The sequence below is a fragment of the Oncorhynchus masou genome, chromosome 23, assembly GCF_036934945.1.
Source record: "Oncorhynchus masou masou isolate Uvic2021 chromosome 23, UVic_Omas_1.1, whole genome shotgun sequence".
Lineage (NCBI taxonomy): Eukaryota > Metazoa > Chordata > Actinopteri > Salmoniformes > Salmonidae > Oncorhynchus > Oncorhynchus masou.
In genome coordinates, this window is record NC_088234.1 from 15,525,875 (window position 1) to 15,553,639 (window position 27,765).

General features: G+C 45.5%; 1 protein-coding gene across 2 annotated transcripts; it reads right to left on the minus strand.

Moving 5' to 3' along the window:
- On the minus strand, positions 1-27,703 carry LOC135510406 (zinc finger protein 219-like). Of its 2 annotated transcripts, XM_064931288.1 has the most exons (7): positions 27,546-27,703; positions 13,310-13,373; positions 11,349-12,869; positions 10,417-11,239; positions 9,850-9,996; positions 5,739-6,618; positions 1-5,588 (listed from the first exon to the last, which is right to left on the minus strand). In XM_064931288.1, the coding sequence occupies exons 3-7, from the start codon at positions 12,864-12,866 to the stop codon at positions 5,225-5,227; spliced, it is 3,732 nt and encodes a 1,243-aa protein (XP_064787360.1). In that variant the 5' UTR covers positions 12,867-12,869; positions 13,310-13,373; positions 27,546-27,703; the 3' UTR covers positions 1-5,224. The 2 variants fall into 2 exon arrangements, with proteins under 2 accessions (XP_064787360.1, XP_064787361.1); XM_064931289.1 differs by lacking the exon at positions 9,850-9,996.
- Between the last annotated feature and the right edge of the window lie 62 nt (positions 27,704-27,765).

Genomic DNA, 27,765 nt, shown 5'->3' on the forward strand with positions numbered 1-27,765 from the left:
AAACCTTGTTTTTCTTTGCGTTTATTCATCTCTAATGTTGTTTTTTTTAATCTGTCCACAAACTCATATTATTAGTTACTACTATGTTAGGTACATTTTTCCCCCCACTGCAATGGCAGTAATCTACACAAGAGCCCAAACCCAGCACTTCCCTCCACCTCTCCAACAGACAGTGGTGTTGGACCAAATGACACCCTATAGTGCACTGCTTTGGACCAGAGCCCTATGGCCCTGGTGAAAAGCAGGGCATTTAATAGGGAATACGGTGCCATTTGGGACACAACCTATCACTATAGGATGCCCTCACACACCACTATAGTTTTTCTTCTTTGAAAAAAACAACTAAGAAATTAAGGGTCAACAATATACACTAACTGGACAGTTTATTAGGTACACCACCCCTTTCACGAAAATGGATTGCTCCTATAGACAGTGAATCATGTGGCAATGGCTTGCTATATAAATCAGGCAGACAGGCACCAAGGCATTCAGTTACTGCTCGACTGAACGTTAGAATGGGCAAAACGAGTGACCTAAGCAACTTTGAGCGTGGTATGATCGTTGTGCCAGATCCAGTATCTCAGAAACGGCTGCAGTCCTGGGCTTTTCAGTCATGACAGTGTCTAGGGTTTACTGAGAATGGTTGCTACAAATAAAAAAACATCCAGTCAGCGGTAGTTCTGTGGGCAAAAACAGCTCGTTGATGAGAGGTCGAAGGAAAATGGCAAGAATCATGCAAACTAACAGGTGGGCCAAAAACAGACAAATAACGCTGCACTACAATAGTGGTGTGCAGAACAGCATCTCGGAACGCACAACTCGTTGATTCTTGTCACAGATGGGCTGTTGCAGCAGACGACCACCAAGTGTTCCACTCCTATCAGCTAAGAACAAGAAGAAACGGCTCCAGTGATCAACCACCAACTCTGGACAACTGAGGAGTGGAAAAACATTGCCTGGAACATGACAGTGAGTTGTACTTGAGTGGACTGCGCAGTCCCCAGACATCAACCAAAGAGAACATATTTGGGATGAGAAGGAACAGGCTGTACCGCCGTCCAATCTGCAGCAGCTGCGTGATGCCATCGTGTCAGCATGGACCAATCTCCTTTTGAACGTTTCTGACACCTTGTAGAATGACCCAAGAATTTAGTCTGTTCTGGAGGAAAAGGGGGATCCGAACTGGTGCTAGATAGGTGTACCTAATAAACTGTCTGGTGAGTGTAGCTAGGCACCAATTAAAACATTTCAAGCATGTTTCAGGGAGATTTTCAGTGCAAAAAGCAATTGAGGAAATATTTAAGATTGCCTGTTGCCTGTCTGGGACATTCATATTATCACATATTATCACATTATATATAGTGCTCCAAATTGGTGCAGTGGTCTAAGACACTGCATCTCAGTGCTAGAGGCGTCACTAAAGACCTTGGTTTGATTCCAGGCTGTATTACAACTGGCCGTGATTGGGAGTACCATAGGGCGACACACAATTGGCCCAGCATCGCTGGGGTAGGCCGTCATTGTAAATAAGAATTTGGTCTTAACTGACTTGCCTGGTTAAAGCATTTAAATAAATATATGACATATTCTGTGGGTAATTTAAGAGTACGATGTGGATTAGATTCATTGGATCGAACATGTTTGTCAGTTTGAGGGCAAGTCAGTTACCTTTAGGTCACTTCTCCTATCGTTGGCAGGGCACTTGTCCTATCTGCCAATGGGAGGGAGGAGTGGGCGGGACTAGCACTTGGGTTTATGCTCTCTTTTTAAAAACACAACATCTCTAGTGCTATAATGTTCTGTACAACATTAAACAACACATTTTTTTCTTTTTTTCTTTCTTTCTTCTCCATAATAATGCCAAAGCAATAATAATAATAATTATAAGAAGAAGACTCCATCTCATCATGTTACTCCATCTCATCAGGCATCAAATGTCAAACAAACGTACGAACATCACACAAACTGACAATACAAATCTAAGAATAAAAGGCCTCAATACCAAATAGTACACATCATCACCTTCTAATTGTGCCACAGAGAGAGAGAGTGACAGGTTACAGAAGAGAGGAAGAAGAGAGAGAGAGGGTACGGAAGGGAGGTAGAGAAGAGAGAGAGAGAGTAACAGGTTACGAAAGAGAGGAAGAAAAGAGAGCGAGACATGCACACAGACATGAAAGGATAAAGGGATTGAAAGGGGGGAGGGAGTGGACAGAACAAAATTGGAAGGTCACAAAGAGGATGAGAGAGAAAGAGGATGAGAGAGAGAGAGAGAGAGAGAGAGAGAGAGAGAGAGAGAGAGAGAGAGAAAGAGAGAGAAAGACAGATGTGGGCTAAGTGCTTTTGGTGAGCTTACAAAATACCAAATCCAGGAAGTGCTTGACACAGAAGGCACGGTGGCTTTGACACTACAGTCTACATCCAAACGGGCACTCTATTCCCTAAATAGTACACTACTTCCGATCAGGGTTCATAGCACTAGTTTTGACCGGGGCTCAATGGTCCTGGTCAAAAGTAACAGACTATATAGGGAATAGAGTGCCGTTATGGATGTAGCCTGTCTTTAAGGAAACACCACTTAGGGAACTTCTAAACTCATATAAGGCGCTCTAATGAGGATAGAAGTAAAACACGTAAGGCTGCGGTTCCGATCCCAGGCTCTCGCCGTCAACCAATGGGCAAAGAGCGCGAGAAGGCAGGACTTATCCAATCAAATAGTTTAGTGATGTTTACAATCATGAGTAGGGATTTTTTATATTTTTTTATATTTGCATGTTCACTGTGTGCAGAACTGTGTGTGGTATGATGCTCTAAGACAATACCATGGCTATGGTATGTGATACTAGGTATAGGTTCATATTTTGATATCAAATTATATTTTGTGATGTCAACTTGAATCTCATACAAGCACTTAATAATAACATGACAATAAAGTTTTGATTGGATTATTGATTGATTTGATTATTGATTGATTGATTGATTGATCGGGGCAAGGGGATGGAAACGGCAGCTTTTTACTCCAACAGAATGTGACTCATTACATTTTCATAAGATATAGGTTTGGTCTATCGATAAAGTCAGAATAAAATGACTACTTTGGGAAATGATAAACCTTGCACAGTGCTCTTTATAGACAGCAGGGTTGGGGTCAATTCCATTTAACTTCCAGTCAATTCAGGAAGTACACTGAAATTCCAATTCTCTTCAATGGGGAAAATTTGGAATTGGAATCGGGTTGACTTTCTGAATTGACTGGAATTGAAAGGGAATTGACCCTAACCCTGATAGACAGACATTCCAACTAGTGTTTTCCTCACAACAACAAGCCTTATATTTATTATTATTACCTATATTCATAACCTTCTCTGTAAGCTTCTCTTCTTGAAATGAAAATAAACAAAGTGATTTTTTTCTTATCTTCTTGTCTTTACAAAAGCTACACACACATTCTACCGGAATGTATCTATGGATTTGTTAGTTTTTTTTAATGCTTACTCTTTTCTACTGTTCTTCTTCTTCTCTTAAAAAGAAATGAATCTAGTCATCTAAAAGACGGCGTACCCCAAGAGCACAACAGTTTCCTTTCTCAGCTTCGGTCCCTCGCTCTGTGAGGGAACTTACTCTTTTCTCTCCTCCATTTTTCCTCCCCCTTGTTTTTTTTATTTTTCTGGTAAAAGGAATGAAATGAAAGAGTGTGACACGGTCGTGGAGCCTTGGTCACCTGACCAGACGTGTCAGCTGATTGTGTTCGGGATGTACAGTCTGTCTGTCGGTCCCGTGTCCACCAAAACAGTCTTATGTTTGTTCAGTTGTCAGTTGGTCACCACGACAACGTAAGAAATAACCGCTATCCCACGTCCGACTCTGAACATGCTGGCATTTCTGCTGTAAACACTGACCTCAGACCTTTCACCTACATTTTCACTTCTTGACCTTTCACCTTGATCTTTTTTGATTCATATGTATATCTATTGTTTCATCATCATCAACTAAGTGCTTTATCTTTTTCTTTTCACAGAAGCCACAGAGAGATGCTATCGGTCTCTTGTAACGAGAGACTGATCCACACCACTTTGTATTACCACTACAGCTTTCTATTCACAATACCCTAGAACCATTTTTTAAACATATATACTTTAGCTTTATACTGTATACTCAGATATCATTGTTCTATAAGAGCCCAGAAACACTGGTCTATACTGTAGATCTCCCTTGACGACATACCATACATAGACAGGCACTAAACTGAGGGGAAAATAGGAAATGACAAACTGCTCCTCTGTTCCCATGGTGACTTTGGAACAGCCATCCGACCAATGAGAGCCAGTGATAACAGGGTCCAGGATCATCTTGTCCTTGATCATTGTCATGTCAATAGTTGTCTGTTAAAAAGTTGCTCCTGTTGTGTTTTTTGTTGTTGTTGCAGACAGCTGGATAGCTTAGCTTGAGTTGACAGCTTGAATGGTTCCGGGTTGAACCGCGGTTCCGAATCGGTGCTCTTGAACAGACCATAAAAAGTGGTATCTTATTTAAACGGCAGTTGTGATGAAGTTTGGCTTATTTTGACACTGGTTCTGTTAAAGATTTCCTCCATTCACAGCGGTGGGTTGTATAACTAATCAACAACGTTACTCTTATAAGTATTATTATTCTCGAAACATGAAGTATAAGGTCTGATAAAATCCTTTTTGTGTTCTCTGGAATAGTAGGAGGTCACAGTTTCTTTTTGCTCACATACTAATATTAAGACTCAGAGCAGCAAGAGGACAATCTCGATCAAATCATCACAATTAGCCCTCTTGGTAGGAGATGGAATGGAAAACAGGAAACGTTGAAATATAGAAGAGAAGGCCTCAAAAGTCCTACACTGTACTGTGTGTTTGTACAAGGGGGGTTTTGGTTGGTTGGGAAAATGGAGAGGACTGCACTGAACTCCCGGGATGTAAATATTAAAAGAAGAGAGATAAAAATTGAGGATGTTTAAAAGGGGTTCCTAAAGAGGTGTGTGAGCTGTTGTTTACATGACCCTCTCCATGGACATGGTTCTCAGTCCGTGGCCCTTGAAAGTCAAGGGTCAGGGGTCGTGACCTTGACAATGACCTTGAACTATATAAAAGAGGTGATATGAACTTGACATCCAACCTATGACCCCCAAACAACTTCCTTCATGTCTAGTTGAACCGCTTTTTCCCTTCACTCTGCAGGATGACATTGTTGTTGTTGTTTAGTCCCCCATCACTCCTTCCTCCCCTCTGGTTAGACGGTCAGAGCCGAGGGAAGGTGACATGGTGAGAGACATCCTCATCCCATGCTCTCTAGGAGAATCCCCAGGACTAATGCTCTCCCCTTCCAAATCCTCTTCTTCTTCCTCCTCTTCCTCATCCAACTTCCTACTACCGGCGAGGCCACTCTGTTTTTTCCTGATTGTGGTGGAGGCCCGGTTAGAAGCCTCGGGGTGGTGGTGGTCGTAGCGACCCTCGAGGTCCCCTTCCTCTGGTGTGAGGCCGTTCTCCGTCCCCCTCTCCCTCTCCATCCTGGATGAGGCCCACTCCTCCAGGGGGGCCCGGTCTTCAGCCTCGCTCAGATACCTAGGATGGGACAGGATCAACTTTAGGAAGTGTTACCCATGTCATACACGTCATAAGTAGAAGAGTCTACTTGAGAGTCTATTGTGTTTTTTCCTATGCACTGATTATAAGTTGCTCTGGATAAGAGTGTCTACTAAAAGCATCTCTTACCTCCACAGGGCCAGGGGGTTGGGGTCGGCCCGGGGTTGGGGAGGCCTCTGAGGCCCATGGTCACCCAGGGCGGTGGGGATGGGGGCCCTCCTCTTACGCCTGGACTTGCTGGTGTGGTTGACCTGGAGGTGCATGGCCATGAGCTCGGCCGAGGAGGTGCGGAAGGGACAGAACAGGCACTGGTTGAGGGTATCCCCTGCTCCTCCACCTCCTCCTGGTACTCCATCCTCCTCCAGACCTCCGAGCCCAGGGGAGGGGCGGCGGGAGAGGTCCAGGGGCTGGGACAACAACCCTCCCTCCTGGGAACCCCGAGGAGCTGACCCCCCTCCCTTCCGCTCCCTCCCATTAGCTGGCACCATACGGCTGGTGGTGAGCGGTTTGCGGCGGGACACTTTGGGCGCCTTTGGTGGGGTTGGGGTGGGGGTGGAGGTTGGTGACTCCCCCGTCCACCCTCCCTCCATCCCTCCCTGGTACAAAGCTCCCATCACCCCGGACAGATACCGGTACTGGCTCTCCAGATCTGCCTCTCTCAGTCCCGCCATGGCCTTCGCGTGTTCCCTGTCTCTCTGCTCGGGGAGGCCCAGTATCCAGGGCTGGTGCTGATTGTGCCTGGAGGAAGGCGTCTCCTCTGGGCCTCTGGTGGCCGAGCTGTGGTTGAGGCTCTGGGGCCGGCGCTGTTTGGCCATCCCCTCCCTCCCCTCCCCCTGTGGAGCTCCCCCTCTGCCCAGGGAGGCGGTGGTGAGGCCTGGTGAGGAGGCGGTGGATGATGAGGCTCCCATGGTGTTCCTCTGTTCTCTGTGGTGCCTCTGGAGGTGGTACTTTAGAGAGCCTGACTGGGTGCCAGCGTAGTCACAGTGGGGACATTTATACGGTCTCTCCCCTGAAAGAGATACATACACAAGTTGTGGTTATCAGGGCACTGGTACAATGGAGGAATGTCAGTAGATGGATAGTAACATTTGTATAATTATAATTCTGCTCAAAAACCCACATTTAGAAAAGACCACTGAACTAAAGATGGAGCAGCCCATCTGGCATTTGCCCAAACTTCACTATGGACAGTCTGTTTCTTTCCACAGAGTAAAGAAAAACAACAATTCTGTGGACCTTGAGGCCCGGATTTCTGATATAGGGCACTTTTTTGGGCTGCCGTTAAGGTGACACTAGTGTCAAATGCACGTTAGTTTGCAATTTCGTCATGTAAAAACTGATGCACTGGCATTTTCCATCCCTAACGCCAGGTTTGACCTGTCTTATGTCAGCACTCTTTCTCTCAGATGGAAGGAAATATTTTAGGCGTGTCCTTAAACACATGATCCAAAGTGCTAATTTCAGGCAGGGTTGGTAGAGATATTTTAAGCCCAACCAAAAGCTGGTTCTAGTGGTAACACAGTTGCTATTTCATGAATTTCGACAGCGGAAAAACAGCCTATCCAGGTTTTGACTTGCAACGACAAACAATGTTTTAATTTGCATACCTTTATTTAACTAGGCAAGAACTAAATCTTATTTACAATGACTGCCTAGGAACAGTGGGATAACTGCCTTGTTCAGGGGCAGAACAGCAGTTTTTTATATTGTCAGCTCAGAGATTTGATCTAGCAACCTTTCAGTTACTGGCCCAACACTCTAACCACTAGCCTACCTTCATCCCCCTTGGAGCACTCCACAGAGCTGAGCTTTACGGAAAAGTGTCCAGAAAAAAATATTGCTTAAAGACAAAAATAAGCAAATATGTTTGCTGTTCGCCAAAAGAGATGTGGGAGACTCCCAAACATATGGAAGAAGGTACTCTAGTCATATGAGAATAACATTTAGAATGTTTGGCAATCAAGGAAAACGCTATGTCTGGCGCAAACCTAACACCTCTCATCACCCCAAACACCCCATCCAGTGAAGCATGGTGGTGGCAGCATCATGCTGTGGGGATGTTTTTCATTGGCAGGGACTGGGAAACTGGTCAGAATTGAAGGAACGCTGGATGACGCTAAATACAGGGAAATTCTTGAGGGAAACCTGTTTCAGTCTTCCAGAGATTTGAGACTGGGACGGAGGTTCACCTTCCAGCATGACAATGACCTGAAGCACACTACTAAAGCAACACTCGAGTGGTTTAAGGGAAACATTTATATGTCTTGGAATGGCCTCGTCAAAGCCCAGACCTCAATCTGGGCTTTGGGGTGGCAGGTAGCCTGGTGGTTAGTGTTGGACTAATAAACCGAAAGGTTGCAAGATTGAATCCCTGAGCAGACAAGGTAAACATATGTTGTTCTGCCCCTGAACAAGGCAGTTATCCCACTGTTCCTAGGCCGTCATTGAAAATAAGAATTTGTTTTTAACTGACTTGCCTAGTTAAATAAAGAAAGAATAAAAAGAAAATCCAATTGAGATTCTGTGGTATGACTTAAAGATTGCTGTACACCAGCAAAACCCATCCAACTTGAAGGAGCTGGAGCAGTTTTGCCTTGAAGAATGGGCAAAAATCCCAGCGGATAGATGTGCCAAGTTTATAGAGACTTATCCCAAGAGACCTGCAGCTGTAATTGCTGCAGAAGGTGTCTCTACAAAGTACTGACTTTGGGGGGATGAACAGTTATGTACGCTCAAGTTTTCTGTTTTTATTGTCTTATTCCTTATTTGTTACACAAGAAAAAATATTTTGCATCTTCAAAGTGGTAGGCATGTTGTGTAAATCAAATTATATATTGAATATATATATATATATATATATATATATATATATATATATATATATATATATATATATATATATATCGACATTGAAGCCATGCAAATACTTAGAACAATGTGGACTGCAAACAGATTCAAAATAATATATTTAGCAAAGACGGGATAGGTCTACATTTTAACATTTTTTCTGTAAGCTCTTTAACTAACTATAATGGACTAACATTGGAATTAGAGTTGATTCCAAGTCAATATGTAAAGACCGTAAATACACAACTTGAAGCAACCACATATTCAGCCATGGAGCACTTTCTGATTGGCAACGCCTCGACACACCCACAACTTGTTTTCTCATGAAAAACCCAACCCTTTCGCGGCAACATTAGCATCTGCGCCGATAATTGTGCTTGTGAAAATAGAAAAAATATTTCTTACACATCCCCGAACCTACAGTGCTACTGCCCAGCGCTTCGATTGACCATTGCATTAGGTTCATTAAAATAGAGCCAATAGAGTACATGAGAGGAAACTACATGGTTATTAAAGTATTAAATGAGGTTGTAGTTACACATATCAAACAACAGATGGCAGTGCTCCATCACAATCTAGAACCCTGACTGGCTTCAATTGTACTTAACTAGGCAAGTCAGTTATGAACAAATACTTATTTACAATGACGGCCTACCCCGGCGACGCTGCGCCAATTTTGCGCCGCCCTATCACAGCCAGATGTGATGCAGCCTGGATTCAGCCCATGGACTACAGTGACACCTGTTACACTGAGATGCAGTGCCTTAGACAGCTGCGCCACTCGGGAGTCCCTACTAGAGTGACATGGAGGACATTCCATGTAATACCCCATCAGTCTCAAAAGGAGGTGTTAAAAGCAAATACTGCTAGTGACAATTTACTGAAGTATAATTATTTGCCAAATTAATTTGAACAGACAGAGCAGAGGATTGTGTCTAAGAATCAGCAACTTTAATAGTAGGAATTTAATGAATGGTGTATGCACTTAATTAGATGTTAAGTCCCCAATATAGGGTTAGGGTTAGTTATGGTTAGTTGAAGTTTAGTGTGCTAGAGTAGACTGTAGTGTTAGTTATTATTCGTCTGAAATCCAAATGGATGTCTAGCCCCTTACTTTCTAGCCACTTTGAGTACTCATTGAACAGGTGGAAGCGGAAGATGGAAGATATGGCGACATTTCCACACAGCCAATCAGAAAGTGAGATGAAGTTATTACCGTAACGCTTATACTGTATCTTATCCAATCAACTCAGATCTACAGGAGTGCCTAGGCCCTAAGTTGGATAGAAACGCATAAGGCCCTAGAGTGTAGGGTTTACGGACTAGGGGTTGATTTGAGATCCAGCCATTGTTAGGTGAGTTGGTGGGGGGGGGGGGCTAGTGGCAGGCTCACCTGTGTGAACTCTCAGATGCACTTTAAGGTGATGGGAAGAGCGGAAAGCTTTACTGCAATAGGGGCAGTCTTTCACCCCCGTGCCTCGCACGCGCTCCCTAGAGCTCACCGAAGAGCCTGACGAAGAGCCAGACAGACCATTCTCTCCTGGAGAGAGAGAGAGGGAGGGAGAGGATGGGGGGAGGGTGGGGAAGGGAGAGAGAGAGTGAGAGGATGGGACAGAGAGAGAGAAAGAGGGGGAGAGCAAGAGAAGAAGGGAGGGGGAAAGAGAGAGCGAGAGAGGGAAGAATGGAGGATAGAGTGGGAGAGAGAGAGAGAGAGAGAGAGAGAGAGAGAGAGGGAGAAAAAGGGAGGGAGAAGAAGGGAGAATAAGAAAGACGGATCAGAGATTTGACAATGGGAGAAATTTAGCGAGTGATATTGATAGATAATTGAGTTGCTATTATCTACACTCACCCACTCTTTCTACAAGCTTTTTATTTGTGTCCTGTTTTTCTCTAATGAAAATGTAAAACAAACGGAAGACATATTGGAGACGTTTTGTGGGGTGAAGTCATGTCACCGTACCTTGGAACTGTGACATCACTGAGTGGAACCCTCCGACGACTGCTTGTTGATGCTGAGATCCACTTTGAAGTTTGGACTCCTGTCTTCTTTCAGTACTACTTCCTCTCCCTCCTCCTCGTCCTTCTGCAACCCGGCTCCCCCCTCCATCCTCCTCTCCTCCCCCGGTGTGGCGCGGAGGGTGACCGTGGCTCTTCTGGGGCCGCTGGACGTGGACGCGGGCGTGCGCCACCACCTGCTGTAGGCTCCGGAACAGCTTCCCACAGTCGGGGCACTCCCATGGGGCTCCGGAAGACGACGGCTCCTCCCGGGGATCCAGACCTCCAAGGTAGGCCCTGACCTGCTCAGATTCCCCCACCACGGTGCTCCTGGATGGGGCTCGGTGCTGCTGCTGCTGGGCCTGTTGAGCTGCTACCAGGCTACGAGCTACAAACTGCCACATGGCTATCTGGTCTCCTCCATTTGTTGTCTCTCTTCCTCCTCCTCCTCTTCCTCCTCCCCCGTTACCGTTCCCCATCTCCGCAACCTGAGCCACTGCCTGGAGTCGTTCCATGCAGCTGGCGCCGCCGTCGCTAGGCAACCCCAGGTAGCCTAAGATGGCAGATTTACTAGAGACTCCGGCGCCGTCCCTGTCGCCCCTTCCTCGTCCGCCTCTCCCTCCTCCACCACCACCTCCACCCCCACCACGAGCCAGCAGGAGGCTGGAGTAGAGAGCGTTGAGGCCCTGGTTGGTGACTGAGCCTTTAGGCCCTCCTTGTTCAGCCCCGGCCCCAGGGGCCACCTGCCCCACCAGACCGGCCTTCAGGCCCAACTTGTTGAGGTGCACCTGTAACAAAGTTTAAAGTCACAACACATCTTCAATAGTTTGACAGCTGCTAATACAGAATATACTGACACACACACACACACACACACACACACACTAGGTCACACACCTTCATGTGGTTCTTGAGGAACCAGGGCTCCTTGAAGCCACGGCCGCACACCTGACACTTGTGGTCCAGAGAGTCCTTGTGCTTCCTCATGTGGCCCTTCAGGAACCAGGACTGGGTAAAGCGCTGGCCGCATGTCTCACAGCAGAAGGCAGGCAGAGGGGATGCCCCTGGGGTCGGGGCTGTGGTTGGGGTGATAGTGGGGGTGGGCAGCGGTGCGTCTGGAATGGGGGTGGCGATGATGGTAGTGGTGGTTACAATAGGGATGTGTCTGGGGGTGTAGGGGGGCAGGGTGGGGAGGTCCACAGGTGGGGAGAGGGACAGGGAGGACAGGGAGGACAGGGAGGGGTGGCAGTCCTGGAGGTGTGCGGCCAGGCGCTCTTCCTGGCTGGCAGAGAAGGGACACAGTGTGCACTTGTATGGGTTGTGGAGGATCCGGACGTGGCGAGACAGCTCCGAGGCGGTGCGGAATTTACCTTTGCAGGCATGGCAGCGGAACGCGGGTGCTGCCGCTGTGACGGCGGTAGCTTTTTCCAAGATGGTGGGACCCACACCATCCAGGCCGCAGGAGGAGTAGGGGGAGGTGAGGGAGAGAGAGAGGGGCACCTCCTCGGTCAGCAGAGGGGTCAGCTGTGTGCTGTCGTCCATCAGGAACTGCTGGAGGGTCTGGTGATCCATCTGGAGAGCCTCCTCTAGGGCTTCCCCGTCCCTGTCCTCCCCTCTATGGCCCTGGGTGAGAGATCTAGACAGCGGGGGGCTCTGGCGGTGGATGTAGTGGTTCTGCCCGACATCCTTGTGGTTCTGGTGGGTCTTGAGCTGTGTCTTGGACCCCGTCCCAATGAAGCTACCGGACGCGGTACCAGTTCGGTATAGAGCTGAGGCGCGGCGGTCCCTGTCTAGACTGTGAGCGCGGGCGTGGAGCGACAGGATACTCTGAAAGCGGAACTTCTTCCCACACACCAAGCAGGGGAACTTGAGCCCGGCCACACCCCCAGAAACACCCACCACCCCAGGAATTGATCCTGACAGACACCCCCCTTCCTTATGGAAGAGCTGGAGGTCCAGCTCATCACTACAGGTGGCACCCGGCTGCCCGGAGGACAGAGCCAGCTCCAGGGCCCCGAACCCTGAGAGAGGGGCTGATGATGTCGGAGTGGCCGGATGAGAGCTCTCCAGAGAGGGGCTACACACCTCCCGAAGACCTCCTGGGAAGAGAGCAATGGCTGGGGTGGGGGACAGAGGGACTGACAGCCTCTCTTCATCCTCTTCTTCATTGTGGTGATTGAGGGGGAAGGGGGAGAGGGGGGAGTAGGGGGTGGTGTCTGGGGTGTCGGAGGTCGGGGTGTGGGACAGGGCTGTGGGACTGAGGGGGACAGGCAGGTCCAGGAGGCTGTGTAAAGGGGAGAGTTGGGAGCAAGAGTGAAGGGAGGCCAGGGGACTGTGGTCCAGAGATGGTAGTGTAGGGGGTGACTGGGACGGCTCACAGGACAGAGTCGACACACACTCAGGAGGAGAATCCATTCTCTGAAAGAGAGAGAGAGAGAGAGAGAGAGAGAGAGAGAGAGAGAGAGAGAGAGAGAGAGAGAGAGAGAGAGAGAGTCAGGTGATGACATGGCAGTATCGGATTGAGAGAGTGAAAAATTTCAAATTGTCATTAGAGATCAACAAGGAAAGGACTTGATTTGTATTATTTTTACATATTCAGAAAGAAAGTACAGGAGAGGGTATCATGCCTCATATCTGGATATTGATTTACATGATGCAAGGCAATGAAGAACAGTTTGTTCTCATACCGCTTCATTGCTGGACAGTATGGAGAGCGAATGAATTACATTTTATTTTCGTGTTAAATCGCTAGTTGGCAACCCATCCCTTTTGGGATTCATTTAAACATAAACCTACTTTACACTAATTCACTGTGATGATTCAGTGATAATTCTTCCGGTGTTCTGTACAGAACTCACCAGTAGTATGTGTGATGCTATGCCATGCTTCAGTTTCTTGGCAGAGGGGGCCTCCTTTAGTGCTCTGAGAAACACACACAGTCAATATGTTATCACACATGTTTAAAAAATATGTTAAAACACACATATTTTACATTATAACTCCACCTGCTGCATACTCCATTACACCGAAAAAACAACAACATATTGTTCATCCATGTGGTGTGTGTGTGTGTGTGCGCGTGTGTGTGCGTGTGTGTGTGTGTGTGTGTGTGTGTGTGTGTGTGTGTGTGTGTGTGCGCGCGTATCATGCGTCAGTCTGTCTATCTCTCTTTTTTACAGGTGTGTGCTTAAACATGTAACAGTTGGTCACCTGTTTGATGTTAACGTAACCATATGTTTGATGTCTGTGTATATGAACTGGGGTGTGTGTGTGTGTGTGTGTGTGTGTGTGTGTGTGTGTGTGTGTGTGTGTGTGTGTGTGTGTGTGTGTGTGTGTGTGTGTGTGTGTGTGTGTGTGTTTTCATTTCACGCCGTGTGTATTGTGTGTGTGAGCTAAGCACACCACAGGACACGGACTGTCCCAAACAGGATGGGCGCGAGATGTTTTGACTTCCCCACACACCCTTCCTCTGTACTCATACAGTAGCAGCTTAAAAAAGTCCAAGCCTACTTTAACTAACATATGGAATTGTTTTAGGATGATGATACCAATGATCATTTAGCAATTTGATTTAGAATTTCAGGACCCCTGTAAGTATTAAAAAATATATTTTAACTTTAAACATTATTTGATATAATATTGAATTTGGCATTTACTACTATAGAAATGTACTGATGTCATAAATGGCAAAACAGACAGTCAATAAATAAATCATAAGGAATAAGGTTTTTAAGTGTATTTCCTATATCTAGAAGATAAAATAAAGCTCAGGAAATATTTTTGTTTTTTGGACACATATTCAACCCCTTTTTTCGGGGGTGGGCACAAAACGACCTTCGTACTTCCATTCATTTTTTATTTATACCAGTACCGGTTACATTCAGACAAGTCCTGTGAGAGTCTCTTTCCATAGAGTGATCGTAAAACATTTAAATGTGTTAACCCTCGCAAGGCAGCAGGCCCAGACGGCATCCCCAGCCACGTCCTCAGAGCATGCGCAGACCAGCTGGCTGGTGTGTGTATGGACATATTCAATCAATCCTTATCCCAGTCTGCTGTCCCCAATGCTTCAAGAGGGCCACCATTGTTCCTGTACCCAAGAAAGCGAAGGTAACTGAACTAAATGACTATCGCCCCATAGCACTCACTTCTGTCAGCATGAAGTGCTTTGAGAGACTAGTCAAAGATCATATCACCTCCACCCTACCTGACACCCTAGACCCACTTCAATTTGCTTACCGCCCCAATAGGTCCACAGACTATACAATCGCCATCACACTGCCCACTGCCCTATCCCATCTGGACAAGAGGAATAACTATGTAAGAATGCTGTTCATTGACTACAGCTCAGCATTAAACAACATAGCAAACTACCTGCCCTCCAGGACACCTACAGCACCCGATGTCACAGGAAGGCAAAAAGATCATCAAGGACCACAACCACCCGAGCCACTACCTGTTCACCCCGCTTCCATCCAGCAGGCGAGGTCAGTACAGGTGCATCAAAGCTGGGACAGAGAGATTGAAAAACAACTTCTATCTCAAGGCCATCAGATTGTTAGACAGCCACTACTAGCAGAGAGGCGGCTGCCTACCTACAGACTTTGTATCTTTGGCCACTTTAATAAATAAATGGAACACTAGTCACTTTAATAATGCTACTTGAAGAATGTTTACATATCTCGCATTACTCATCTCATCTGTATATAATATACTGTATCCTTCACTGTCTATTCTTAACTATCTATTGCATCTCAGCCGCTCTGTCACTACTCATCCATATATTTGACATATTCTTATCCCATTCCTTTACTAGATTGTGTGTATAAGTTTTTGTTGTGGAATTGTTAGATATGACCTGTTCGATACTGCGGCACTGTTGGATCTAGAAGCATAAGCATTTGTAAACCTTCAACCAGGGATGAGGAAGGCCGACAAAGACGGATGCAGTGAATTCAGATGCAGCCCATGCAAAGAAACGGACAGCTTTTTCATTTTTATTATGTTACTTAGATTGATGCACAGGTATTATTCAGACACACACACACACACACACACACACACACACACACACACACACACACACACACACACACACACACACACACACACACACACACACACACACACACACACACACACACACACACACACACACACACACACACACACACACACACACACACACACACACACACACACACACACACACACACACACACACACACACACACACAGAGAATCACAAGCAACCAGAATCTACAGAATCACAAGCAACCACACACACAAATCTGAACACATACGAACACACAAAAAACACACAAGCCACTGCATTTGAATGTTTACAAGAACAGACGCCAATTATATGTCAGGCATGTTTTCACCCGCAACTTTAGTAACAGATCAGAGAAGAAGCACTTGAAACACACGGTCGTATACAAGGTCATCATCATTATGGCTAAACAATCTGTGTGTGCAGATCTGTGTACGCTCTGTACGTCTGTGTGTTCACATATACGGTGTGAGTGTGTGTCTCAGCGGGCCAGGACCACAAAAAGCCAGTTGACATTTTAGCTCCGCCATAACAAACAGGGATATCACACCGTATCAATCATACTCTGTCTCTTCCTTCTCCCCCTTCTCTTCCCTCTGCTCCCTCTCTTCTCTCTCTCCTTCTTAATCCACCATTGTTGTTCCTTCTTTTCCCCGTCTCTCTTTCTTTCTTTCTCTGTTTCCTTCCCTCATTGTGATTCCATTCTCCTCCCATCCCCCTCTCTTTCTCTCTCATTCTCTCTCTCGCTCCCTCCTCCTTCTATTATTCACTCATTTTCTTTCATTCTCTCACTCCCTCTGTCTTTCTGTCCTGCGGTGGAGCCAGTTGGCACGGTGCCAGGGAATGCTGATATCAGCTGGTAGATTGGGGCCTGCCAAAATGGCGAGGAGAGAAAGAAGGGCCGAGGTAGACAGCGAAAGAGAGAGATAGAGAGGAGGGAGTTAGAAGAGAAAGAGAGAGATAGGGAGAGAGGAGGGAGTTAGAAGAGAAAGAGAGAGATAGAGAGAGAGGAGGGAGTTAGAAGAGAAAGAGAGAGATAGAGAGAGAGGAGGGAGTTAGAAGAGAAAGAGAGAGATAGAGAGAGAGGAGGGAGTTAGAAGAGAAAGAGAGAGATAGAGAGAGGAGGGAGTTAGAAGAGAAAGAGAGAGATAGAGAGAGAGGAGGGAGTTAGAAGAGAAAGAGAGAGATAGAGAGAGAGGAGGGAGTTAGAAGAGAAAGAGAGAGATAGAAGAGAGAGGAGGGAGTTAGAAGAGAAAGAGAGAGATAGAGAGAGAGGAGGGAGTTAGAAGAGAAAGAGAGAGATAGAGAGAGAGGAGGGAGTTAGAAGAGAAAGAGAGATATAGAGAGAGAGGAGGGAGTTAGAAGAGAAAGAGAGAGATAGAGAGAGGAGGGAGTTAGAAGAGAAAGAGAGATATATAGAGAGAGGAGGGAGTTAGAAGAGAAAGAGAGAGACAGAAAAAGATAATGAACCGTAACTGAATTAAAAGATCAGATGGTGATTTGATGGTGATGTGATTTGTCCTTTTCAAATATGAAAAAAAGAGACAGGTAGATAGTGAACTGAGTTTTGTTGTAGGTGGCTATTCATAGTGGTGGTGTGGAGATAGATGGCAGACAGTGTGTCTGTGTCTGTGTTCGCATCGTCTGATGTGATGGCATTGTAATATGAATATCTGTTGAATTGTTCTGTTGAGGAATGAGGAATGTGTGCTTGATCGGATTGCAGATGATCCCAATGGAACCGTAATAAAGCATACACTTAACTGACTGATTTTACAAAGACTTGTGAAAGCTTCAAATTATACTCATGTTTTCCCAAGTATCACACACACGCACACAATACAGTAAAATATTTAAATCACCACTGTGAATGAACTAATTTTATTGTTCAGGTTGACAAGTTTTTGGGCCATATACAGTACATGTTTGCAAGTATCAAAGATGCAATGCAATCATATCACTACGACTGTGTCGGTACAGCGTGTTAACAACTCAGTATGTGTATTTGAAAGACTATATCTCAGTGTAGAAAGAATGTACAAATGTACCTATGTATAAAGTACACCTACTCATTCAAATGTTTTTCTTGAACCCTTGAACTTTTGACTGGTACTGTATTTGTGGTTGTGAGCTGGACACCGATCAGGCAAGTTCATGCATGGCCGTTACGATTCTTCATACGAGGGTGTGGATCCTAATGTATTTATAATATTGTCTAGAGGCTCATCATGTTTACTGAAGGCAGCTGAGAATCAGGATTTCTATGGATAGATGTTTGATAAAGGGGTTGTATGAGACTTCTGCATCTAGTTTCTTAATGGCCTTTAGTTACACGTTATAGTCAAAGTATGTTGGTATGTCGGCTCTTCCGGCGCCGACAGAGATGGCCGCCTCGCTTCGCGTTCCTAGGAAACTATGCAGTTTTTTGTTTTTTTTACGTGTTATTTCTTACATTAGTACCCCAGGTCATCTTAGGTTTCATTACATACAGTCGAGAAGAACTACTGTATATAAGATCAGCGTCAACTCACCATCAGTACGACCAAGAATATGTTTTTCGCGACGCGGATCCTGTGTTCTGCCTTACTAACAGGACAACGGAATGGATCGCATGCAGCGACCCAAAAAAACGCCTCCGAAAAAGAGGGAAACGAGGCGGTCTTCTGGTCAGACTCCGGAGACGGGCACACCGTGCACCACTCCCTAGCATTCTTCTTGGCAATGTCCAGTCTCTTGACAACAAGGTTGATGAAATCCGAGCAAGGGTAGCATTCCAGAGGGACATCAGAGACTGTAACGTTCTGTGCTTCACGGAAACATGGCTCACTGGAGAGACGCTATCCGAAGCGGTGCAGCCAACGGGTTTCTCCACGCATCGCGCCGACAGAAACAAACACCTTTCTGGTAAGAAGAGGGGTGGGGGCGTATGCCTTATGGCTAACGAGGCATGGTGCGATGAAAGAAACATACAGGAACTCAAATCCTTCTGTTCACCTGATTTAGAATTCCTCACAATCAAATGTAGACCGCATTATCTACCAAGAGAATTCTCTTCGATTATAATCACAGCCGTATATATCCCCCCCAAGCAGACACATCGATGGCTCTGAACGAACTTTATTTAACTCTTTGCAAACTGGAAACCATTTATCCGGAGGCTGCATTCATTGTTGCTGGGGATTTTAACAAGGCTAATCTGAAAACAAGACTCCCTAAATTTTATCAGCATATCGATTGTGCAACCAGTGGTGGAAAAACCTTGGATCACTGTTACTCTAACTTCCGCGATGCATATAAGGCCCTGCCCCGCCCCCCTTTCGGAAAAGCTGACCACAACTCCATTTTGCTGATACCTGCCTACAGACAAAAACTAAAAAAAGAAACTCCCACGCTGAGGTCTGTCCAACGCTGGTCCGACCAAGCTGACTCCACACTCCAAGACTGCTTCCATCACGTGGACTGTGTTTCGTATTGCGTCAGATAACAACATTGACGAATACGCTGATTCGGTGTGCGAGTTCATTAGAACGTGCGTTGAAGATGTCGTTCCCATAGCAATGAATAAAATATTCCCTAACCAGAAACCGTGGATTGATGACAGCATTCGCGTGAAACTGAAAGCGCGAACCACTGCTTTTAATCAGGGCAAGGTGTCTGGTAACATGACTGAACACAAACAGTGCAGCTATTCCCTCCGTAAGGCTATCAAACAAGCTAAGCGTCAGTACAGAGACAAAGTAGAATCTCAATTCAACGGCTCAGACACAAGAGGCATATGGCAGGGTCTACAGTCAATCACGGACTACAGGAAGAAATCCAGCCCAGTCACGGACCAGGATGTCTTGCTCCCAGGCAGACTAAATAACTTTTTTGCCCGCTTTGAGGACAATACAGTGCCACTGACACGGCCTGCAACGGAAACATGCGGTCTCTCCTTCACTGCAGCCGAGGTGAGTAAAATATTTAAACGTGTTAACCCTCGCAGGGCTGCAGGCCCAGACGGCATCCCCAGCCGCGCCCTCAGATCATGCGCAGACCAGCTGGCTGGTGTGTTTACGGACATATTCAATCAATCCATATACCAGTCTGCTGTTCCCACATGCTTCAAGAGGGCCACCATTGTTCCTGTTCCCAAGAAAGGTAACTGAGAAAGGTAACTGAGCTAAACGACTACCGCCCCGTAGCACTCACTTCCGTCATCATGAAGTGCTTTGAGAGACTAGTCAAGGACCATATCACCTCCACCCTACCTGACACCCTAGACCCACTCCAATTTGCTTACCGCCCAAATAGGTCCACAGACGATGCAATCTCAACCACACTGCACACTGCCCTAACCCATCTGGACAAGAGGAATACCTATGTGAGAATGCTGTTCATCGACTACAGCTCGGCATTCAACACCATAGTACCCTCCAAGCTCGTCATCAAGCTCGAGACCCTGGGTCTCGACCCCGCCCTGTGCAACTGGGTACTGGACTTCCTGACGGGCCGCCCCCAGGTGGTGAGGGTAGGTAACAACATCTCCTCCCCGCTGATCCTCAACACTGGGGCCCCACAAGGGTGCGTTCTGAGCCCTCTCCTGTACTCCCTGTTCACCCACGACTGCGTGGCCACGCACGCCTCCAACTCAATCATCAAGTTTGCGGACGACACAACAATGGTAGGCTTGATTACCAACAACGACGAGACGGCCTACAGGGAGGAGGTGAGGGCCCTCGGAGTGTGGTGTCAGGAAAATAACCTCACACTCAACGTCAACAAAACTAAGAAGATGATTGTGGACTTCAGGAAACAGCAGAGGGAACACCCCCCTATCCACATCGATGGAACAGTAGTGGAGAGAGTAGCAAGTTTTAAGTTCCTCGGCATACACATCACAGACAAACTGAATTGGTCCACTCACACAGACAGCATATGTGAAGATGGCGCAGCAGCGCCTCTTCAACCTCAGGAGGCTGAAGAAATTCGGCTTGTCAACAAAAGCACTCACAAACTTCTACAGATGCACAATCGAGAGCATCCTGGCGGGCTGTATCACCGCCTGGTACGGCAACTGCTCCGCCCTCAACCGTAAGGCTCTCCAGAGGGTAGTGAGGTCTGCACAACGCATCACCGGGGGCAAACTACCTGGCCTCCAGGACACCTACACCACCCGATGTTACAGGAAGGCCATAAAGATCATCAAGGACATCAACCACCCGAGCCACTGCCTGTTCACCCCGCTATCATCCAGAAGGCGAGGTCAGTACAGGTGCATCAAAGCTGGGACTGAGAGACTGAAAAACAGTTTCTATCTCAAGGCCATCAGACTGTTAAACAGCCACCACTAACATTGAGTGGCTGCTGCCAACACACTGACACTGACTCAACTCCAGCCACTTTAATAATGGGAATTGATGGGAAATGATGTAAATATATCACTAGCCACTTTAAACAATGCTACCTTATATAATGTTACTTACCCTACATTATTCATCTCATATGCATACGTATATACTGTACTCTATATCATCGACTGCATCCTTATGTAATACATGTATCACTAGCCACTTTAACTACGCCACTTTGTTTACATACTCATCTCATATATATATATATACTGTACTCGATACCATCTACTGTATCTTGCCTATGCTGCTCTGTACCATCACTCATTCATATATCTTTATGTACATATTCTTTATCCCCTTACACTGTGTATAAGACAGTAGTTTAGGAATTGTTAGTTAGATTACTTGTTGGTTATTACTGCATTGTCGGAACTAGAAGCACAAGCATTTCGCTACACTCGCATTAACATCTGTTAACCATGTGTATGTGACAAATAACATTTTATTTGATTTTGATTTGTGTGTGTGCGTGTCATTAAAGCTTACATGTGTCTTAGAATTAAGAGTTTGTGTGTGTGTACTGTGTGTGTGTGTACGTGTGTGAGGGCCGATGTTTTTAAGGGTGTGTGTGATCGATCCTGTGTTTAAGTGTGTGTTAGTGTGAAAGAGTGTCTGCCTGAGAGCGTATGTGTTTAAGTGTGAATGCATTAGTGAAAGTGTGTGTGTATGTGTGTTCTCTCTGTGTGGAACAGTAACTCAGAGCCTGGTGTGTTTTTTATCGCCGTGGTCACGCGGAAAAACTTCCCCACAGACGGGATTAATTTCCTGTATTTCACCTTTCCCTGAACCCCCTCTCTCTGTTTTACTCCCTACCTCGCTTCCTCTAACTATCTGTATCGGACTCTTTCGCTACCCCCCCCCGTCACAAAGAAGGAGGGAGGGTATCTGACTTCTCTGACTCAGTCTTCTGATTCTTGCCTCTTGGCCTCGTCTCACCTCTTCTACTCCTCTTCACCTCCTCTCTTCTCACTCGGTCTTTCCCCTTCCACTGGGTGGTGATCAGTAGGACACAACGTAGAAAACGTTTTTTCAATAGAGAAAAGCCAACATTTATGTCTACTGGACAGGACCCTGTTCTTGCCTCTTCTCCTTTTCCTCTTTATAGTTGTCATCCAGGGAAGTATGCAAAGGGACATACGATGACGCAGAAGTAACAAGTAGACTGAGTATGAACTGGAAGTGTAACACTATAAGCAGATGTTAGTGTGCATTAAAAACCTCAGATTCCTTAGCAGACCTTCCATAGATGAGTCTCTCACTCAAGACTTCAAATGTGCAGATCTCATCTCTATCAAGGCATAACGCTTCATAAAATGATAGCAATTAGGCCAATCTAACCTCAAAAGTGTCCTTGTAACTTTTATGTGTTACAAGTGTTACATCTTCTGTAACATGAATGTGTGTGTCTTAAGGGCTGAATCAACTGGTAGTTTGAGCCCCACTGGCCTGCCAGACCAGACAGATTCCATTACATCATGAATATTGACACTGTCTGGGAGACTGGGTGGTCAAGCAGCAAGCTGGCCTCTAGCTTGCTGCTTGAGTAAGTTTATTTGTATTAATTTAACCTTTATGTAATAAGGCAAGTCAGTTAAGAACAAATTATTATTTACAATGACGGCCTAACCCAGCCAAACCCTAACCAGAACAACTCTGGGCCCTATGGGACTCCCTATCACGGCCAGTTGTGATAGCCTGGAATCGAACCAGGGTCTGTAGTGACGCCTCTAGCACTGAGATGCAGTGCCTTAAGACGCCTGTGCCACTCGGGAGCCCCTTGTAATTAATGTCCCTTATAACGGTGAACATACACTGACTTATAGATTGTATCCCAAAGGGTACCCTATTCCCTATTACCACATAGGGTGCCATTTGGTACGCAAGCATATATTTCGCTCACCACACTTAGTCATCAGTTATGTGGTGAGTAGAGGCTACACGTAAGATTAACTTCATTACAGTGTAATTACTAGTTACTTTCTCTCTCGGATGTGTTATCTCAGACCTTATGAAATACTAACTCTAAGAGGTCTACTTGCACCATTACGGTTTCTTAGGTTTCTTGTTTTCTACAAAAACATTTACAAGGTTTGAGAGCTGAAAATGTTGATGGAATATGCTACTCTAAACTTGGTGAAGGGCTAAGAATTATTGCTTGTAAGTGTTTTAAATGCCACTAAGGAGGCCGAGCAGGTGTTTATCTATCTATCTATCCCACAGACCCTTCATGACCCAATTAAATCAGTCACTTGGTTGGGACGCTCCGATAGATAGATAGATAAATAGATAGATAGATAGATAGATAGATAGATAGATAGATAGATAGATAGATAGATAGATAGATAGATAGATAGATAGATAGAGAGATAGAGAGATAGAGAGATAGAGAGATAGAGAGAGAGAGAGAGAGAGAGAGAGAGAGAGCACCTAGATGTTGCACCCCTAAAGTGCTGTTCTGAGGAGATGCACTGCATTAAATACATGCTCCAAGAACTTTGACGACTACTAAGTATCTTTTAAACCTCTCGCTTTGGGCTGGATGTGTCAAATGTGTAGTTCATACATGCATAATCTATGAGCAGAATTACTGTCTTCTCTCAATTAGCCACGAAATCCCTAGTTTGAAAGTGACAGTTTTTCTGGAAGCTGTCCCTCCATTTGTCCCCATATGGGCCAGACCTCAAGCAATTCAAGTTCTAGCCAATCAGCTTCAGCCCCTTGCCATTTGACTGATTGCTAGCACACACAGCAGAACAAGAGAGTAATGACATGGTGCACATATCTGCACATATCCCAGCTAGCAATGAGGAATCGGCCCTCTTCCGGGGGGCTGGAACTGATTGAATCGGGCCGGAATCGGGTGTCGGGCTCGGCCGGGAATCAAAATGAATGACTGCCCAGAATGGGCCCAAGTACATCAGGCCGTATCCATCTACTGGAATTCAGCCGACTTTGCCGGCATCTTACCAGAATCCCCCCAGAAGCGGCCCGATGCACATTTAATTACAGTGTACTTTAGTCATTTTAAATATGACTATTTTACATTTTATACATACAAATTATACCCATCCACAAAAAACAAAAAAACATTTTGTGTCAGCGTGCATGTGCCTGGCTCACCACAGGAGTCGCTATGGCGCATGTGACAAGGATATCTCAGCCGGCCAAACCCTCCCCTAACTCGGACGACTCTAGGCCAATTGTGAGTCGTTTCAATGGTTCTCCCGGTCGCGGCAGGCATAGGTCTCGAACCAGCATCTGTAGCAGTGCAGTTTGTACTGCGGAGCAGAGTGTCTTAGACTGCTGCCCTACTCAGGAGGCTCCATCCACAAAGGTTTTCATGCTTATTAATTGACTTGGACAAAGTATCAAAATACTAAAATACTATACAGGACTCTTAAAGAATTTTGTTTAAATGTTAATTGTATTTTTTGATCATAGAAACAATGAGAAAATATGGAAAAATAAATAATGAAATGTTAATTGTATAAAGCAGCCCGTGTAATCATCTGCCAGAGAGGAGCCTCGGCCCAAACCCCAAGTAATACATTTGGGCCAGATAACTCACACCGGAATCGGCCCGAGCCCCAAGGAATACATTTGGGACAGATAACTCACACCGGAATCGGCCCAAACCCCAAGTAATACATTTGGGCCAGATAACTCACACCGGAATCGGCCCGAGCCCCAAGTAATACATTTGGGCCAGATAACTCACACCGGAATCGGCCCGAGCCCCAAGTAATACATTTGGGACAGATAATTCACACCGGAATTGGCCCAAACCCCAAGTAATACATTTGGGCCAGATAACTCACACCGGAATCGGCCCGAGCCCCAAGTAATACATTTGGGCCAGATAACTCACACCGGAATCGGCCCAAACCCCAAGTAATACATTTGGGCCAGATAACTCACACCGGAATTGGCCCGAGCCCCAAGTAATACATTTGGGCCAGATAACTCACAACGGAATCGGCCTAAACCCCAAGTAATACATTTGGGCCAGATAACTCACACCGGAATCGGCCCGAGCCCCAAGTAATACATTTGGGCCAGATAACTCACACCGGAATCGGCCCAAGCGCAATCCCCAAATCCTAGCCATTAGTAATACTGCCAAAAGCGGCCCAGACTCGGGCCACATGACATCGGCAGAGTCGGACTCTCAGCCGAAATTGGCCCAGATCCACTGTGCTAGCTGGGATGTAAAGTAGTACGAAATTTTCAGGGACCACTTTTGGCTCAGGAGTTAGTTTCAGAACTAGTGGCTGAAATGTATACAAACGTTCTGCAGAATCTCTTTAATGTAGGCTGCAAGACGATAAAAAGTCACCTTCCCAATGAATCCCTTCCCTAATATTCTATCTAGATTTATAACAGCATCTAAAGATGACACACTCTTTCCCTCAAACTGACACTTCTTGAAAAAAGTATAGAAATGTGAAATTATAAAATATATTTTAGGTTGCAGAAGCATGTTTATAAATCCATCTACATAGTTTGATTGAGGGGAAATCAAAAACTACAAGCTGAAAATTCAAAAAGGACAGGAAGGGAATGTGTTACAGTAGCCTGTTAGTCTACCTTATATCATATTACAATAGTTTCAGTGTGCAATAAAACTATGGTAGGTAGGGTGAAAACGGGACATTTGTGGGATTTGAAACGGCTGCGACCGGAGTGTTTTGTGCTACTCCGGTCATCGCAGATGACACGTCTGCCTCTTATCTGGAGAGGAATTTCCTCCTCGCCCTTTATGATGATTTGCGTCAATAACGTGCAACCATTTTCAGTCGTTCTTTACCCCTGCCTTCTCTCTCGCGGCCATCTCAATTAAAAAGCCACAGTAATGAAATAAATAACTACCAATAAACAATGCCCGGGTGCACAGCCTACACACGTAATGTCCCCCCCAAAAAAACGCGTCCCGTTCGCAGCTGGTCTCCAGACATTAAGCTTGTAACATATGATCTTAAAATCTTCTAAGTGAACATAGTAACGCGATTGTTTTAAATCTCAAAACCGTTGAGGAGTCGCGATCCTTGTCTATTCTGTGTTTGTCATGTAGCTATTCTATCTCTCCCCCATGCTTCATCCATTTTGTTCCTACATTTTCTATAACAAAAGATTGAAAGGGAGGAGATATAAGACATGAGTGTTGCGACGAGGGATCGGGGGACGAGAAAAGTGCCATCATGGATTTCATCTTGAATTTCGCTGCCAATCTCCCCCCTCCATCACCCTAAAACTAAATCAGACCTTCTCACATTTTGTCTAGTACACGTACGGAAGACTACGTAAAATAATCCCCCTATTTTATATCAACTTGCGTTTTCAGAATGTGCTACAATGTTGCACGCAACACACTTGCTACTTTCTTGCGAAATAACTGTAGTCCGAAGAAGGTGAAAGGTAGCCAATAGCTACAGTGAAGCTCATACTCATGAAAGGTGAGGCTAGAACAAGTTTACCGGTTGTAATAGTATAGCCTACGAATCGTCCTGGTAAATATAGTAGTAGGCTAGTGAGGACGATATTTTTTTTAAACCGTTTGGTAAAGTTGGATAGGTGTAGCCTAGCCTGCACACATAGAGGCTACCTACATTTGGTTAAACTGGTCATCTTAAAAATGTGCCGTACGCAATGTGTCTCCAACAAAATAAGAAACCTGTCTAAATGTCTCTGAATGGAATGTACTCGCGTTGCAGCTTTGTAAATCACACTGGAACATGCAGTTAACCAAGAAATATGTCCGCGGAGATCAAAGGTTCTCGAGCGTTAAGACGCGAATCAAATATATGCTGCTTGATCCTGATATGCAATTTATTTATGTCAAAACTGAGTTTTTATGTTTTAATGTGAACCAAACTCGATGCGCATGCATGGTTGAATGCAATTGGCATTTAGGGTACGATTTTAATAGGCCTACTTAGAGCAATACATCAAATATAGAACTTAATCAAAGTTGTACAATTAATAGGCTTTAATAGGCTACACTTGTGCGTTCACTTTAGTGGACTTTTAGTGCACTTCAAACCTAATAAAGTAATTTACAGTGTAGGCGAATATGTTATCCGGCATTGCAAGTAGGACATTTTAGGCCCCAAGTTATAGCTGAAACTATTCCATCATGATATACCGTAGCTTATAGGGCTATCGCATGCAGACCGTCGGCCACGCGCGCATATACAACACCGGCCTCATACATGACACAGTAAAGTGCCGAAGTGCTGCAACATACATGCAGCACACACACACCACACCATACCGAGTACAACACGCCAATCACTTTGAACAATCCACCCACTATACTAACGCATGGAAACTGCAAGGTGTAAATGAAATGCTAGATAAAAATGGACGTAATAAGCTTCAATCACAGCAACTAACGTTATATGATGATTACCCGAATCTGACCCCCCCCCCCCCCCCGCCAAAAAGAAAAAAGTCGTCGCCACATATTTGTTGTTCATGAAGACAACAACATTCGCGATAAATACAACAATTTTGGAGAGGTTTTACTATAGTGCTACACAACCGCAGTTCCATACCACCCTATATAAAAGTGCACATGTAAACGTGTGGATAGTATATATTGTAAATTAACTAGATATTTATGATGAAAGTAAGACTCTATGTACTTACGGGAAAGGCGGCGGGCGGATTAATGACACGACACGTCATGATTACGTTTCACTTGAATTAAATACATTACGAGTTGGGGGAAAAAATGGAAATCAGGGTTGCTGTATACAAGCATACGCCGTTTCCCCCCTCCCTTAGCTCACCCTCTTCTCCTCCCTTTCTCCCTCTCTCGCATTTTTTCCAAAGATCCATTTATTGTGCAGTAGTGAGTGAATGAGTG

Coding starts and splice junctions, on each gene's coding strand:
- LOC135510406 (XM_064931288.1), bottom strand. CDS start 12,866: ATGGATTCTCCTCCTGAGTGTGTGTCGACTCTGTCCTGTGAGCCGTCC. Junction 6,619..9,849: donor GCATCTGAGAGTTCACACAG/GTGAGCCTGCCA, acceptor TATCTCTTTCAG/GGGAGAGACCGTATAAATGT. Junction 5,589..5,738: donor AACCCCCTGGCCCTGTGGAG/GTAAGAGATGCT, acceptor GTCCCATCCTAG/GTATCTGAGCGAGGCTGAAG.